Genomic DNA, 14,619 nt, shown 5'->3' with positions numbered 1-14,619 from the left:
ACACACACAATATGCTGGAGGAACTCAGCAGGTCAGGCAGCATCTGTGGAAATTAATCAACAGTTGTGGGCCCTTGTTCAGGACTGGAAATGAAGGGGGAAGATGCCAGAATAAAAAGGTGGGGGGGGTGAGGGGAAGGAGGATCGCTGGAAGGTGATAGGTAAAGCCAGGTGGGTGGGAAAGGTATGGGGCTGGAGAAGTATGAATCTCAGAAGAGGAGAGTGGACCAGGAGAAAGGAGGAGGAGAGGACCCATGGGGAGGTGAGAGGCAGGCGAGGAGAGGCAAGACTCCAGAGTAGGGAACAGAAGAGGTCAGGAGGAGATTTTCTTTTAAAGTGGAAGAAGAAATCCCAGATGGAATATGCAGCACCTATAAAAAGTATTCACACCCCCACCCCCCCGGAAGTTTTCATGTTTTACAACATTGAATTTGGCTTTTTTGACACTGATCAACAGAAAAAGATTTTCATGCCAAAGTGAAAATAGATCTCTACAAAGTGATCTAAATTAATTATAAATATAAAACACAAAATAATTAATACATAAGTATTCAACCCCTTCAAGTCAGTGCTTAGTAGATTCACCTTTGGCAGCAATTACAGCCTTGAGTCTGTGTGGATAGGTCAGTTTTCCCCATTCTTCTTTATAAAACTGCTCAAACTCTGTCAGATTGCATGGGATTGTGAGTCAACAGCCTTTTTCCAAGTCCAGCCACAAATCCTCAAAATGGATTGAGGTCTGGACTCTGACTTGGCCACTCCAGGACATTAATTTTGTTGTTTTTAAGCCATCTAACGGAGATGGGAGTAGACTCTCACATGGTGGATTGGATAGTGGACTACTTGACAGATAGACCTCAGTATGTGCGGTTGGGAGACTGTAGGTCTGACACGGTGGTCAGCAGCACAGGGGCGCCGCAGGGAACCGTACTCTCTCCGGTCCTGTTCACCCTGTACACATCAGACTTCCAATATAACTCGGAGTCCTGCCATTTGCAGAAGTTCGCTGATGACACGGCCATAGTGGGATGTGTCAGGAATGGACAGGAGGAGGAGTATAGGAAACTGATACAGGACTTTGTGATATGGTGCAACTCAAACTACCTGCGTCTCAATATCACCAAGACCAAGGAGATGGTGGTGGACTTTAGGAGATCTAGGCCTCATATGGAGCCAGTGATCATTAATGGAGAATGTGTGGAGCAGGTTAAGACCTACAAGTATCTGCGAGTACAGTTAGACGAGAAGCTAGACTGGACTGCCAACACAGATGCCTTGTGCAGGAAGGCACAGAGTCGACTGTACTTCCTAAGAAGGTTGGCGTCATTCAATGTCTGTAGTGAGATGCTGAAGATGTTCTATAGGTCAGTTGTGGAGAGCGCCCTCTTCTTTGTGGTGGCGTGTTGGGGAGGAAGCATTAAGAAGAGGGACGCCTCACGTCTTAATAAGCTGGTAAGGAAGGCGGGCTCTGTCGTGGGCAAAGTACTGGAGAGTTTAACATCGGTAGCTGAGCGAAGGGCGCTGAGTAGGCTACGGTCAATTATGGATAACTCTGAACATCCTCTACATACCACCATCCAGAGACAGAAGCAGTTTCAGCGACAGGTTACTATCGATGCAATGCTCCTCAGACAGGATGAAGAGGTCAATACTCCCCAATGCCATTAGGCTTTACAATTCTACCGCCAGGACTTAAGAACTTTTTAAAAGCTATTATTAATGCTTTTTGAGATAGTGATTTAGATGCATATCATATTTTTTACTGAGTTAAGTATTGTATGTAATTAGTTTTGCTACAACAAGTGTATGGGACATTGGAAAAAAAAGTTGAATTTCCCCATGGGGATGAATAAAGTATCTATCTATCTATCTATCTATTCCTGTGTAGTTTTGGCTTTATGCTTGGAGTCATTGTCTTGCTGGAAAACAAATCTTCTCCCAAGTCGCAGCTCTCTTGCAGATTGCATCAGGTTTTCCTCCAGGATTTCCCTATATTTTGCTGCATTCATTTTACCCTCCACCTTCACAAGCCTTCCAGGGCCTGTTGCAGTGAAGCATCCCCACAGCGTGATGCAGCCACCACCATGCTTCACGGTAGGGATGGTGTGTTTTTGATGATGTGCAGTGTTTGTCTTACACTAAACATAGTACCTAGTCTGAAGGCCATAAAGCTCCATTTTGATTTTATACCTTCTAGCTGACTTCAAAGTCTCCCACTTCCCATCAGCAAATTGTAGCCGAGATTTCGAGACTGTTTTTTTCTCAACAGTGGCTCTCTCTTTGCCACTCTCCCATAAAGCTGTGACTGGTGAAGCACCCGGGCAACAGTTGTTATATGTGAGTCTCTCCAGTCACAGCCACTGAAGCTTCTAACTCCTCCAGAGTTGTTACGGGTCTCTTAGTGGCCTCCCTCACTCGTCTCCTTCTTGCACAGTTCCTAAGTTTTTGAGGACAGCCTGCTCTAGGCTGATTTACAGCTGTGCCATGTTCTTTTCATTTCTTGGTGACCGACTTACCCAAGGGATATTCAGTGACTTGGAAATTTTCTTGTATCCATCTCCTGACTTGTGCTTTTTAATAACCTTTTCACGAAACTGTTTGGAGCGTTCTTTTGTCTTCATGGTGTAGTTTTTTCTCAGGATTCTGACTCACCAACTGTTGGACCTTCCAGATACAGGTGTATTTTCACTACAGTCAATTGAAACACCTTGACTGCACACAGGTGATCTCCATTTAACTGTGACTTCTAAAACCAATTGCCTGCACCAGTGATGATTTGGCGTGTCATATTAAAGCGGGTGAATACTTATTCAATCAATTATTTTGTGTTTTATATTTGTAATTAATTTAGATCACTTTGTAGAGATCTGTTTTCACTTTGACACAAAAGAATCTTTTCCTGTTGATCAGTCAACTGTGATTCAATGGTGTAAAACAATGAAACACGAAGCTTTTCAAGGGGGTGAATACTTTGGCACTGTAAATTTCAAAAGTTCATTTTTTTAAATTATTAAAGTATATACGCAGAATACAACTGGTGCTGGTTACATTCCTTGGGCCTTTCTCCTCATCCGGCCAAGCCCTTCTGATTACATTAAAGCAATCACGGGGGACGGGGAAAGGAGAGGGGAGTGTGACAAATGGATGCTCCCACAAACAGTAGGTCCCAGCAGTGGGTCAAATGCTCACCTTCATAAACTGCAGGTCCATTATTGCCCTGACAGAGAAATCCGGGATATAATGTATTGAACCACCCATGGAGCTTGGTACAATGGACCCCGATGACTCCGAGCACTCAGTCTGATGTAATGACATTGAACGATTCAACTCACTGTTGCGAGAGGATGAACGGGTCTCTAAGAAGGAAAGAGATTGGATGTACCAGATTAAAATTAGCTTTATTTGTCACATCTATGCCAAAATATACAGTGAAATGTATCGTTTGACTCAATGACCGACACGGTCTGAACGTGCGCTTGGGGCAAGCAGTGTCACCGCGTTTCCAGCGCAGTAGCGTTGCTGGAGTGACAGTTTACAGTGCCATAACACGACCAGAGTTGAATCCCCACCCAGGTCTGCGTGGAGTTTGTGACTGCCTGGGCTTCCTGCAGGGGCTCTGGTTTCCTCTGACACTGCAAGGAGTTGGGATTAGTCAGCTGTGGGCACGCTACGTCGGTGCTGGATGTACAGTGGCACCTGCAGGCTGCCTCCAGCCCAACCCATGGCACAGGCAACACGTTTCACTATATGTTTTGAGGTACCTGACATTTTCGGGCAGATGGGGCTCATCAGCCGTGGTTGGCAGCTCACCTAGGAGGAGGAGAACTCTGATCTCAAACCTCATCTGCCTTGGCGTAAACCGAAGGGGAAACTCTGGAGCTGGAGTTCCTACGGCTGCCCTACGTTGAGTTCAGTGCCGACCAGCAACTCCTGCGATGCTGCTGGTACCAATCTATATCCATCTCTGCCGTTCCCCTGGGTTCATCAGCTGCGTGGAGAGGGGGAGCTTGTTACACGGGCAACAGCTCGCTCTCCGTATCGTACTGCCCTGGCTTGTGTATCTAGACAGCTGGCACACAACATCCATGGTTGACCCTGACTGACGGAGGCCTCACTCCCACGTGATAAATACAGCCAATCTTTAATCTTAGAAACACAGCATGCCCACAACTAACCCTAACCGTTATGTCTTTGGACTGTGGGAGGAAACCGGAGGAAACCCACACAGTCACGGGGAGAACAGTCAGTGGCGGGAGTTGAATCACTGTAATATCGTTACGCAGACTGCCATGCTACCGTGACGCTCGCTCTGTACCGTGACTACAACGGGACAAGGTGCTCCTGAAAGTGGACGTTGAAGGGATAGTTGGAATCACTGAACTCAAGCGTCTGCGAGGGAAGTGGCAGCACTCCAGAGGCTGCTCCAGCTCACGCCTTCCCTGCGTGGAGACGTGCACCCCAGGGTGCTGGATCTGCCAGGAGCCACTGCTCCAGAGCCAACCTCCTCCCAGTGTGAGTGGACAGGTGCACTGACAAGAATCATGACAGAAATCAAAACCACTCAGCATACGATGCTAATAATTAAATTAAAAAACACAGGTTGTGCAGGGGGCAGCCAGCAGGTGTCGCAACACGTCCCTGTGCCAACATAACAATTAAAAGTGCTTAAATACTTACCTGAATCAAACAAAAAGTCTTACTAACTTTTCTCCCAGCAGACTTGTTTTTGGCCCTGCTGTACTGGGAGTACGAGGTACAAGAACCACAGTATTTGCACCTCCTTGACTTCCAAAGAACCTTCCGGACAGTATAATTTCCATGTATTTCTTTGTACCGTTGCTATAAAGTTAACAAATCTCACAACCTAGGCCAGAAATATTAAGCCTGATTGTTATTCTGAGATTCAACGAGGCCCAGTCTTTCATTCCCCAAGGTTAGGGAATCAATAACTAGAGGGCCTAGGTTTAAGCTACAATGGCACTCGACAGCAACTCACTCAAGCTCATCTGTGGAAACAGTTTAATTTCTACCTTTAAAGTCTCTTTCTCCTTTTCAAGGGGGAGGGGATTCTGTCGAACACCCTGACCTGAAGCGACACACTCAAACTGCGATTCTTCCCGGCCATTTCTCGATATCCCAAGGACGCAGCCTAGAAGACGAGCGCACATTTGGGGTCCCGGGCTTCGCGGCGGCCCTGGGGAGGAACCGATCCTATGCCAGTGCCGCCATTTGAAGCAATGCGGGAGAAAACGGAACATCGAAAACAGCGGATCAGCTGTCGGGGGGGCTCAGTACGCAGCAAATCACGAGCGCGCTGTTGTTAGTGGGGGAGAGTTTGTTGCCAATTCTCGAGTCGCAGAACTTGGGGGAGAAAAGTGAGACAGCTTTTACACGGTAATCAGTGAGTTGTTTGTTGGTCTCCCCTTGTTAAGAAAGTGAGGGGGGCACCTCTGTCCCTTTATATATGAGAGTGAGATTGAGAGAGAGACAGAGAGAGAGAAACATGCCTTATGGCATGGCAAATTGTCAGGTGAATGGATTTTTTGGTTGATCATGGTCTTTCTTGGGAACTTTGTTATTGCCTGCTTGGTGGGTGGAAGCTGCTGATGATTTATTTTGGGGAGGGGAGGCTCAATGCTTGTGCAGGGGGCTTTGGGGTTCTAGCGTTTTTACTGTCACTCATTCTTATAACCATATAACATATAACAATCACAGCACGGAAACAGCCATCTCAGCCCTCCTAGTCCGTGCCGAACTCTTAATCTCACCTTGTCCCACCTACCCGCACTCAGCCCATAACCCTCCACTCCTTTCCTGTCCATATACCTATCCAATTTTATCTTAAATGACACAACTGAACTGGCCTCTACTACTTCTACAGGAAGCTCATTCCACACAGCTATCACTCTCTGAGTAAAGAAATACCCCCTCGTGTTTCCCTTAAACTTTTGCCCCCTAACTCTCAAATCATGTCCTCTCGTTTGAATCTCCCCTACTCTCAATGGAAACAGCCTATTCACGTCAACTCTATCTATCCCTCTCAAAATTTTAAATACCTCGATCAAATCCCCCCTCAACCTTCTACGCTCCAATGAATAGAGACCTAACTTGTTCAACCTTTTTCTGTAACTTAAGTGCTGAAACCCAGGTAACATCCTAGTAAATTGTCTCTGCACTCTCTCTAATTTATTGATATCTTTCCTATAATTCGGTGACCAGAACTGTACACAATATTCCAAATTTGGTCTTACCAGTGCCTTGTACAATTTTAACATTACATCCCAACTTCTGTACTCAATACTCTGATTTATAAAGGCCAGCATTCCAAAAGCCTTCTTCACCACCCTATCTACATGAGACTCCACCTTCAGGGAACTATGCACTGTTATTCCTAGATCTCTCTGTTCCACTGCATTCCTCAATGCCCTACCATTTACCCTGTATGTTCTATTTGGATTATTCCTGCCAAAATGTAGAATCTCACACTTCTCAGCATTAAACTCCATCTGCCAACATTCAGCCCATTCTTCTAACCGGCATAATTCTCCCTGCAAGCTTTGAAAACCCACCTCATTATCCACAACAGCTCCTACCTTAGTATCATCGGCATACTTACTAATCCAATTTACCACCCCATCATCCAGATCATTTATGTATATTACAAACAACATTGGGCCCAAAACAGATCCCTGAGGCACCCCGCTAGTCACCGGCCTCCATCCCGATAAACAATTATCCACCACTACTCTCTGGCATCTCCCATCTAGCCACTGTTGAATCCATTTTATTACTCCAGCATTAATACCTAACAACTGAACCTTCTTAACTAACCTTCCATGTGGAACTTTGTCAAAGGCCTTGCTGAAGTCTATATAGACTACATCCACTGCCTTACCCTTGTCAACATTCCTCGTAACTTCTTCAAAAAATTCAATAAGGTTTGTCAAACATGACCTTCCACGCACAAATCCATGCTGGCTACTCCTAATCAGATCCTATCTATCCAGATAATTATAAATACTATCTCTAAGAATACTTTCCATTAATTTACCCACCACTGATGTCAAACTGACAGGTCTATAATTGCTAGGCTTACTTCTAGAACCCTTTTTAAACAATGGAACCACATGAGCAATACGCCAATCCTCCGGCACAATACCCATTTCTAATGACATCTGAAAGATCTCCGTCAGAGCTCCTGCTATCTCTACACAAACTTCCCTCAAGGTCCTGGGGAATATCCTGTCAGGACCCGGAGATTTATCCACTTTTAAATTTCTTAAAAGCGCCAGTACTTCCACCTCTTTAATTGTCATAGGTTCCATAACTTCCTTACTTGTTTCCCACACCTTACACAATTCAATATCCTTCTCCTTAGTGAATACCGAAGAGAAGAAATCGTTCAAAATCTCTCCCATCTCCTTCGGCTCCACACATAGCTGACCACCCTGATTCTCTAAGGGACCAATTTTATCCCTCACTATCCTCTTGCTTTTAATATAACTGTAGAAACCTTTCGGATTTACTTCCACCTTATTTGCCAAACCAAACTCGTATCTTCTTTTAGCTTTTCTAATCTCTTTCTTAAGATTCCTTTTACATTCTTTATATTCCTCGAGCAATTCCTTTACTCCATGCTGCCTATATCTATTGTAGACATCCCTCTTTTTTCGAACCAAGTTTCTAATATCCCTTGAAAACCATGGCGCTTTCAAACCTTTAACCTTTCCTTTCAACCGAACAGGAACAAAAAGATTCTGTACCCTCATAATTTCACCCTTAAATGACCTCCATTTCTCTATTACATCCTTCCCATAAAACAACTTGACCCAATCCACTCTCTCTAAATCCCTGCGCATCTCCTCAAAGTTAGCCTTTCTCCAATCAAAAATCTCAACTCTAGGTCCAGTCCTGTCCTTCTCCATAATTATATTGAAACTAATGCTATTGTGATCACTGGACCCGAAGTGCTCCCCAACACATACATCTGTCAGCTGACCTATCGCATTCCCTAACAGCAGATCCAACACTGCCCCATCTCTAGTCGGTACTTCTATGTATTGTTGCAAAAAACTATCCTGCACACATTTCACAAACTCTAAACCATCCAGCCCTTTTACAGAATGAGCTTCCCAATCTATGTGTGGAAAATTAAAATCTCCCACAATCACCACCTTGTGTTTACTACAAATATCTGCTATCTCCTTACACATTTGCTCTTCCAACTCACGCTCCCCATTAGGTGGCCTATAATACACTCCTATCAGTGTTACTACACCTTTCCCATTCCTCAATTCCACCCAAATAGCCTCCCTAGAGGAGCTCTCTAATCTATCCTTCCAAAGCACTGCCATAAGATTTTCTCGGACAAACAATGCAACACCTCCTCCTCTGGCCCCTCCTACTCTATCACACCTGAAGCAACTAAATCCAGGAATATTTAGTTGCCAATCACACCCTTCCTGCAACCATGTTTCACTAATAGCTACAACATCATAATTTCAGGTATCAATCCACGCTTTAAGCTCATCCACCTTTCTTACAATGCTCCTAGCATTAAAATAGATACATTTAAGATACTCTCCACCTCCTCCTCTCTTTTCATCCCTAACAATGCATTCAAATTTATTATCCTTTTCTTTCTTCTCCCCTACATCTTCGGGCTGAGCGCATCCCTTCTCCATCACCTGCCTTTCCTCCCTCACACACTGTCTACTTACTTGCTTTACTGGTGAACTAACCTCCTCTCCCATAGTTTCCTCAAATTGATTTCTGCCCCCCCATCTTACTAGTTTAAAGTCTGCCCTGTAGCCCTAGCAAACCTCCCCGCTAGGATATTGGTCCCCCCAGGATTCAAGTGTAACCCATCCTTCTTGAACAGGTCACGCCTGCCCCAGAAGAGGTCCCAATGATCCAGAAACTTGAATCCCTGCCCCCTGCTCCAATCCCTCAGCCACGCATTCATCCTCCACCTAATTCCATTCCTACTCTCACTGTCGCGTGGCACAGGCAGTAATCCCGAGATTACTACCTTTGCGGTCCTTCTTCTTAACTGCCTTCCTAACTCCCTGTACTCTGGTTTCAGGACCTCTTCCCCTTTCCTACCTATGTCATTGGTACCTACATGTACCACGACCTCTGGCTCCTCACCCTCCCACTTCAGGATATCTTGGACGCGATCAGAAACGTCCCGGACCCTGGCACCAGGGAGGCAAACTACCATCCGGGACTCCCGATCACCTCCACAGAACCGCCTGTCTGAACCCCTGACTATCGAGTCCCCTATTACTATGGTCCTCTTTCTTCTATCCCTACCCTTCTGAGCTACAGGGCCGTCCTCTGTGCCGGAGGCCTGGCCACTGTCACTTCCTCCAGGTAGGCTGTCCCCCCAACAGTACTCAAACATGAGTACTTATTGTCAAGGGGTACAGCCACTGGGGTACTCTCTAGTACCTGCCTCTTCCCCTTCCTGACCTTGACCCACCTATCTGCCTCCCGTGGCCCCGGAGTGACCACCTGCCTGTAACTCCTCTCTATCACCTCCTCATTCTCCCTGACCAGGCGAAGGTCATCGAGCTGCAGCTCCAGTTCCCTAACTCGGTCCCTCAGGAGCTGCAGTTCGGCGCACCTGGCGCAGATGTGGACGTCCGGGAGGCTCGGAGACTCCAGGATCTCCCACATCCGACACCGAGAACAACAAGCTGCCCTCACACTCATACTTCCCGAATAACTGAAAATAACAAGGAGAACTAAAAGTTAAGCCTACTGTGCCCTCTTCCGCCTAAGCCCTCTGAGCCCAAGCCCTACACTCTGCGCCCGGCCCTCTGAGCCCAAGCCCTACACTCTGCTCCCGGCTCACTCCTCTGCCCGCTGCTTAAGGCTGTGTTCTTTTTATATCTTCCCTCCTTCCCAGGCCTCCTTCACGCGCCTGAGCAGTCCCACCTCTCAGAACTCGGATCTGAGAAGCAATTTGAAAATGGCCGCCGCTGCACTTCCTCTCAAAGCCTCGCTGTCTCCTTCCAAAAGAGCTTTGGGGCACTCTTGTTTTCTTGGATGTCTTTGAAGAACAAGAATTTCAGACTGTATTCTCTGATGTTAAATAGAACCATTGAAGATAAGGGGGTGGGGGCAGATTTAACAATACATGAGAGGCAACTTTTTTTTTTAAAAAGCAAAGGATGGTCAGAGCCTGGAACAAGCTGCCGGGGAATTGACTGAGGCAGGAACAGTAACAACTTCTTTTTATTAAATCATTTGGAGAGGGGCAGGGAATGGAAAGGTTTGGAGCAAGGGACTCCTACCGTTGACTAAGGTTCTGTGGACCTCAGGTTGGGAACACCTGCCGTAGAGGGATTTGGGCCAAATAGCCTGTAGGTATGACCACAACTGCATCTACCTCCACCATAGACCACTGAACGTTTGCCTCAAACTGCAGTTCAAATGTCCCAATCTCAGAGCAGCACAGCACAGTATAGGCCCCTCAGTGTTGTAACCTACTCCACAATCAATCTAGCCCCACTCTCCCAATCAGCCCTCCATTTCCCCTTCATCCATCTAAGCAGCTCTTAAATGCCCTTAATGCATCTCCTTCTACCCTGGCAGGGTATTCCACACACCCACCACGCAAGAGTATAAAACCTACCTCGGACACCCCTTTATAATTTATTCCAAAATAGGATTAAAGGACCTCTGACATCCCCCTGTACTTTTCTCTAGCCATTTTAAAAATGCCCCTTGGTATCAGCCATTTCTGCGCTGGGAAAAAGTCACAGGTTGTCCACCCTTTATCATCTTGTACACCTCTATCAAGTCACCTCTCATCCTCCTTCACTCCAAAGAGGAAAAACCCGAGGCCACTCAAACTATCCTCATAAGACACGTTCTCAAATCAAGACAGCGTCCTGGTGAATCTCTCCAAGGTGTCAACATTCTTTCTATAATGAAGCGACTGGAACTGGACACAGTGGTCTGAGCAGAGTTTTGTTGAGTTGCAACATTACCTCATTGCTCTTGAACTCGGTCCCTGTCTAGCTGGTGAGCGAGTGAAGTGTATTCCAAGTTCCACAGACTATACCACTCTCCCCAGACCCAGCAGGCAGCTTCAAACGGCAGGGAAAGGAGTCACATGCTTGTTATAGTAGATCTGAGAGGCTCAAGGTCCCTTTTGCACAAAAAAAGGGTGGCAAGGGGAATGGAGGATAAAAACCGTGCAGACCATGCGTCATTTACCTTGGAACCAAGGAATTAGGGAAGCTGTTTTGAGACTGCACGTGCGGAGTCTGCAGATGGGAGCTGGGAGGCAGAGATGGAGCAACAGAGAGAGAACAAGATTAAAGTGCTGAGAACGAGAGAGGGTAAGCATTCAATGTCCGCCGTCTACATCCTCGCCAGGCAGATCACACCTTCCAGCCCTCAGTCAGCACTGCACTTACTGCCTCATCCAATCGGTCTTTTATCCTATCACAATTACTCTCTTGTTCCCTCCAGCCCTCGCCATTCTCCAAAATCAGCAAGACAGAAAAGAGGACCAGCTTTATTTGTCAGCACGTATGTTGTAACGGTGCCCTTTGTACAAGGTCAAACCAGCTGGGATTGTACTAGGCAGCCCGCAAGTGTTACTACACTTCCAGCGCCTGCTGAACACACTCACACCTTGCACCTTGGGAACGAGGGAGGCCACAAACACCACAGAGGGCAGTGGGAGTTGAACCCCGCTCTTTCTGCGCTACTGTGGCGCCCTATTTAAAAGATGCTTGTTTTTAAACTTTCACTTATTCTTGTGAAAGGCTGTCGTCCCAGAACATTTTCCCTCCAACCTGGTGAGTTCTCTGAAAATTTTCTGCTGCTCCCACCCACCCATAATTCCAGCATCTTCAGTTTTGTCCGTTGCACTGGCATTCAGGAGAAAAATACAGCTGATGGAGTCTGGAATAAGCAGGAGACAAAATTCATCCCCACCCCACCAAATAACTGGAGCCAACTGAACAACTCAGTGCTCAGCTTGAGTGTTAATTAACAAAATTCATTAACAAATAGGGGATACACTTCCTGAAGCTGTTGGTATAATTCCATCTTCCCCAGAACATCTTAGCACAATCCTACACGGCCAGAGCGCATCCTCACATCAACAATCACTGTCTGGTTTGGTATAGCATCCTCTCACAGTGTACAAAAACTACAGCGAACCATCAGGTCATTGGCTGCAGTCCCCGATCACAGCAGGCCTCGTGCGTCCGGGACAAAGAGGTGGGCAGGAAAATCACTGTGGACACAACCCACCCTGCAAACTGCCTTTTCCGAGAGCTCCCTTCTGCAAAGTGCGACAGGGGCATTAAAACAAAAACTTCCCACCGTCTCCATAGCTTCTTCCCCCAGGCAGTTAATCTGATCAGCCCGAGTTACCCCTCTACCTCCACCCCCTCTTATTACCTCACTCACTGCACTGTAAACACTTTAAGCAACTTTTTGTAATACTGTTTACATTGGAAACATTTTATGAATAATTTATTCCATATTTGTACTTTATAAACTTTAACATTTTTTATGTCTTCATTCTGTATCACTGTTATTGTTCTTTTGTTGCATGTTGCACCCTGACCAACACCACAGCAAATTCCAAACACATGCAAATGTATACAGTGAATAAAGTTGATCCTTCATCTTTGTGACCCCACTTGGTGGCGCAACAATATCAGCGCCGGACTCCGGAGCGAAGGTTCCCGAGTTCGAATCCAAGTCGGGTTGAGCGTCGAGCTAGCAACTCGGCTTCGTAAAAACAAGAATAGCTTGCTACGGAAACACCATCATGACGGCGCCCCGATAACTCCACTGCCGAGTTAAGGGCCATTCTTCTTCACCTCCGCGAGACATCAGAGAACCAACTTTACTCATCTACTGGCCTTTTCTCAGAGTCATGGAATGAGCTCGCGGAACTATTAATACGTCATACGTATTCCCAATAGGCGGTCGACTTTCGGTGAAGTGTTAGCACATTGAAAAGGGAAAATTCTTACCCACGAGTGAGCTGCCAAGAGCCATGGTGCCATAGTAGGAGAAAGGGCCAGTCTCAAACTTCATGTCTTCCTTTCCAGCCTCCGTCTCTACTTTGCCCTGTGAAGCAGCAACGAGTTACGCGGGACATAGACTGCATAGTTCATTCTACACCATGTACACTTTTGACCCAATGCCATTAGGCACCATGAGTCCGAAATAAAAGTGCTGGCATTGGGGGTGGGGGGGGGGAGATGATTAAAGTCTGTGGTAACCACAACCGCGAAATGATGCCTTTAATGGAAGGAGAGCAAGCAAGTAAACTTTGACTTGGAGTAGGAGTTGGCCAGAATCTCAATCAAACTGATCGCTTCAAGAAACATCTTAAAAGAAGCTAACGGAGGCTAAAGGCCTTTGAAGATCAAGACCTCAAAGCTAGCACTTAGCTCTGGGCTAACGGGTCAGTAGTGACCCCCGCTGTCCTGTACGCTTCTGGGACAGGGACTATTTAGAATATAAAAGCGAGGATGTAATGTCGATGCTTTATAAGGCATGGGGGTCAGCCCACGTTTGGGGCATTGTGAGCAGTTTTGGCCTCTATATCCAAGGGGTGTACCGTCCTTGGAGAGGTTCCAGAGGAGGTTCACAAGATTGATCCAGGGAGTGAAAGGGTTAGTGTCTGAAGAGCGTTTGATGGCTCTGGCCCTGTACTCGCTGGCGCTCAGAGGCATATCACATCAAAACCTATCGTATGTTGAAAGGCCTAGTCAGAATGGACATGGAGGAGATGTTTACTACAGTGAGGGAAATCTAAGATAAGCGGCCACAGTCTCAGGATAGAAGGACATCCATTTTAAACAGGGGTGAGGAGGAGTTTCTTTAACCAAAGGGTGGCGAATGTAAAAGATGCATTTGCCACACGTGGCCATGGAGCGCAAGTGATTGAGTATGTTTAAAGCAGAGGTCGGGCATCCAAGGTTACAGGTAGAAAGCAGGAGACCGAGACTGAGAGGGATAAAAAACCAAGCATGACAGGGCAGGATCGATGGGCTGAATGGCCTAATTCTGTTCCAGAGGCAGCATTGCAGTCTCCCAGTTCCATTATGTCAGCCTTACGCTGTTCGCTCTGCCTCACCAGTGAGACGACATGTATTCACACTAGAATTTCTGTAAGAGGAGATGGGCTGAAAGATGAGCATTGAAAAACAAGGAACAAAGCGGAGAAGAAAGAAAGAATTGAAACTGTGGGGCACATGCAGGGAGCATCTGCGGAGAGGAAGAGTTAATATTTCAGGACAAAGTCTGTTCAGCAGGACTAAGAAACAAGAAGCTTGTTTTTAAGAGCGACACACACAAAGTGCTGGAGGCACTCAGCAGGTCAGGCAGCATTAATGGAGGGGATTAAACAGTCAATGTTTCAGGCCGCGACTCTTCATCAGCACTGGAAAGGGAGGGGGAAGGAGTCAGACTAAGGAGGTGAGGGAGAAAGAAGAAAAATGTTCAATGTGGCAGGTGATGGGTGACAATGGGAGAGGAGGAGGGGTGAAGTAAAGAGCTGGGAAGCGGATAGGTGGAAGAGATAAAGGGCTGAAGGGGGAATCTCCATCCGGTTCTCCTCTTCCCTTCCTTG

General features: G+C 46.5%; 1 protein-coding gene across 2 annotated transcripts in view; it reads right to left on the bottom strand.

The window, feature by feature from the left end:
* LOC140735879 (metal transporter CNNM4-like) overlaps nucleotides 1-14,619 on the bottom strand; it is a 69,008-nt gene that overhangs the window by 8,124 nt on the left and 46,265 nt on the right. Inside the window, exons 5-7 of one of the 2 annotated variants that reach the window (XM_073061452.1) lie at nucleotides 13,013-13,109; nucleotides 11,229-11,291; nucleotides 3,189-3,355 (exon numbers count right to left, since the gene is read on the bottom strand). In XM_073061452.1, the coding sequence (XP_072917553.1) occupies nucleotides 3,189-3,355; nucleotides 11,229-11,291; nucleotides 13,013-13,109 (327 nt within the window). The remainder of the gene's footprint in view (nucleotides 1-3,188; nucleotides 3,356-11,228; nucleotides 11,292-13,012; nucleotides 13,110-14,619) is intronic. The other variant, XM_073061461.1, reaches the window with a different exon arrangement.

The sequence above is a fragment of the Hemitrygon akajei genome, chromosome 1 (assembly GCF_048418815.1).
Source record: "Hemitrygon akajei chromosome 1, sHemAka1.3, whole genome shotgun sequence".
NCBI lineage: Eukaryota > Metazoa > Chordata > Chondrichthyes > Myliobatiformes > Dasyatidae > Hemitrygon > Hemitrygon akajei.
The sequence above is the reverse complement of the archived record's forward strand: the minus strand, read 5'-3'. Positions and strand labels throughout refer to the sequence as shown.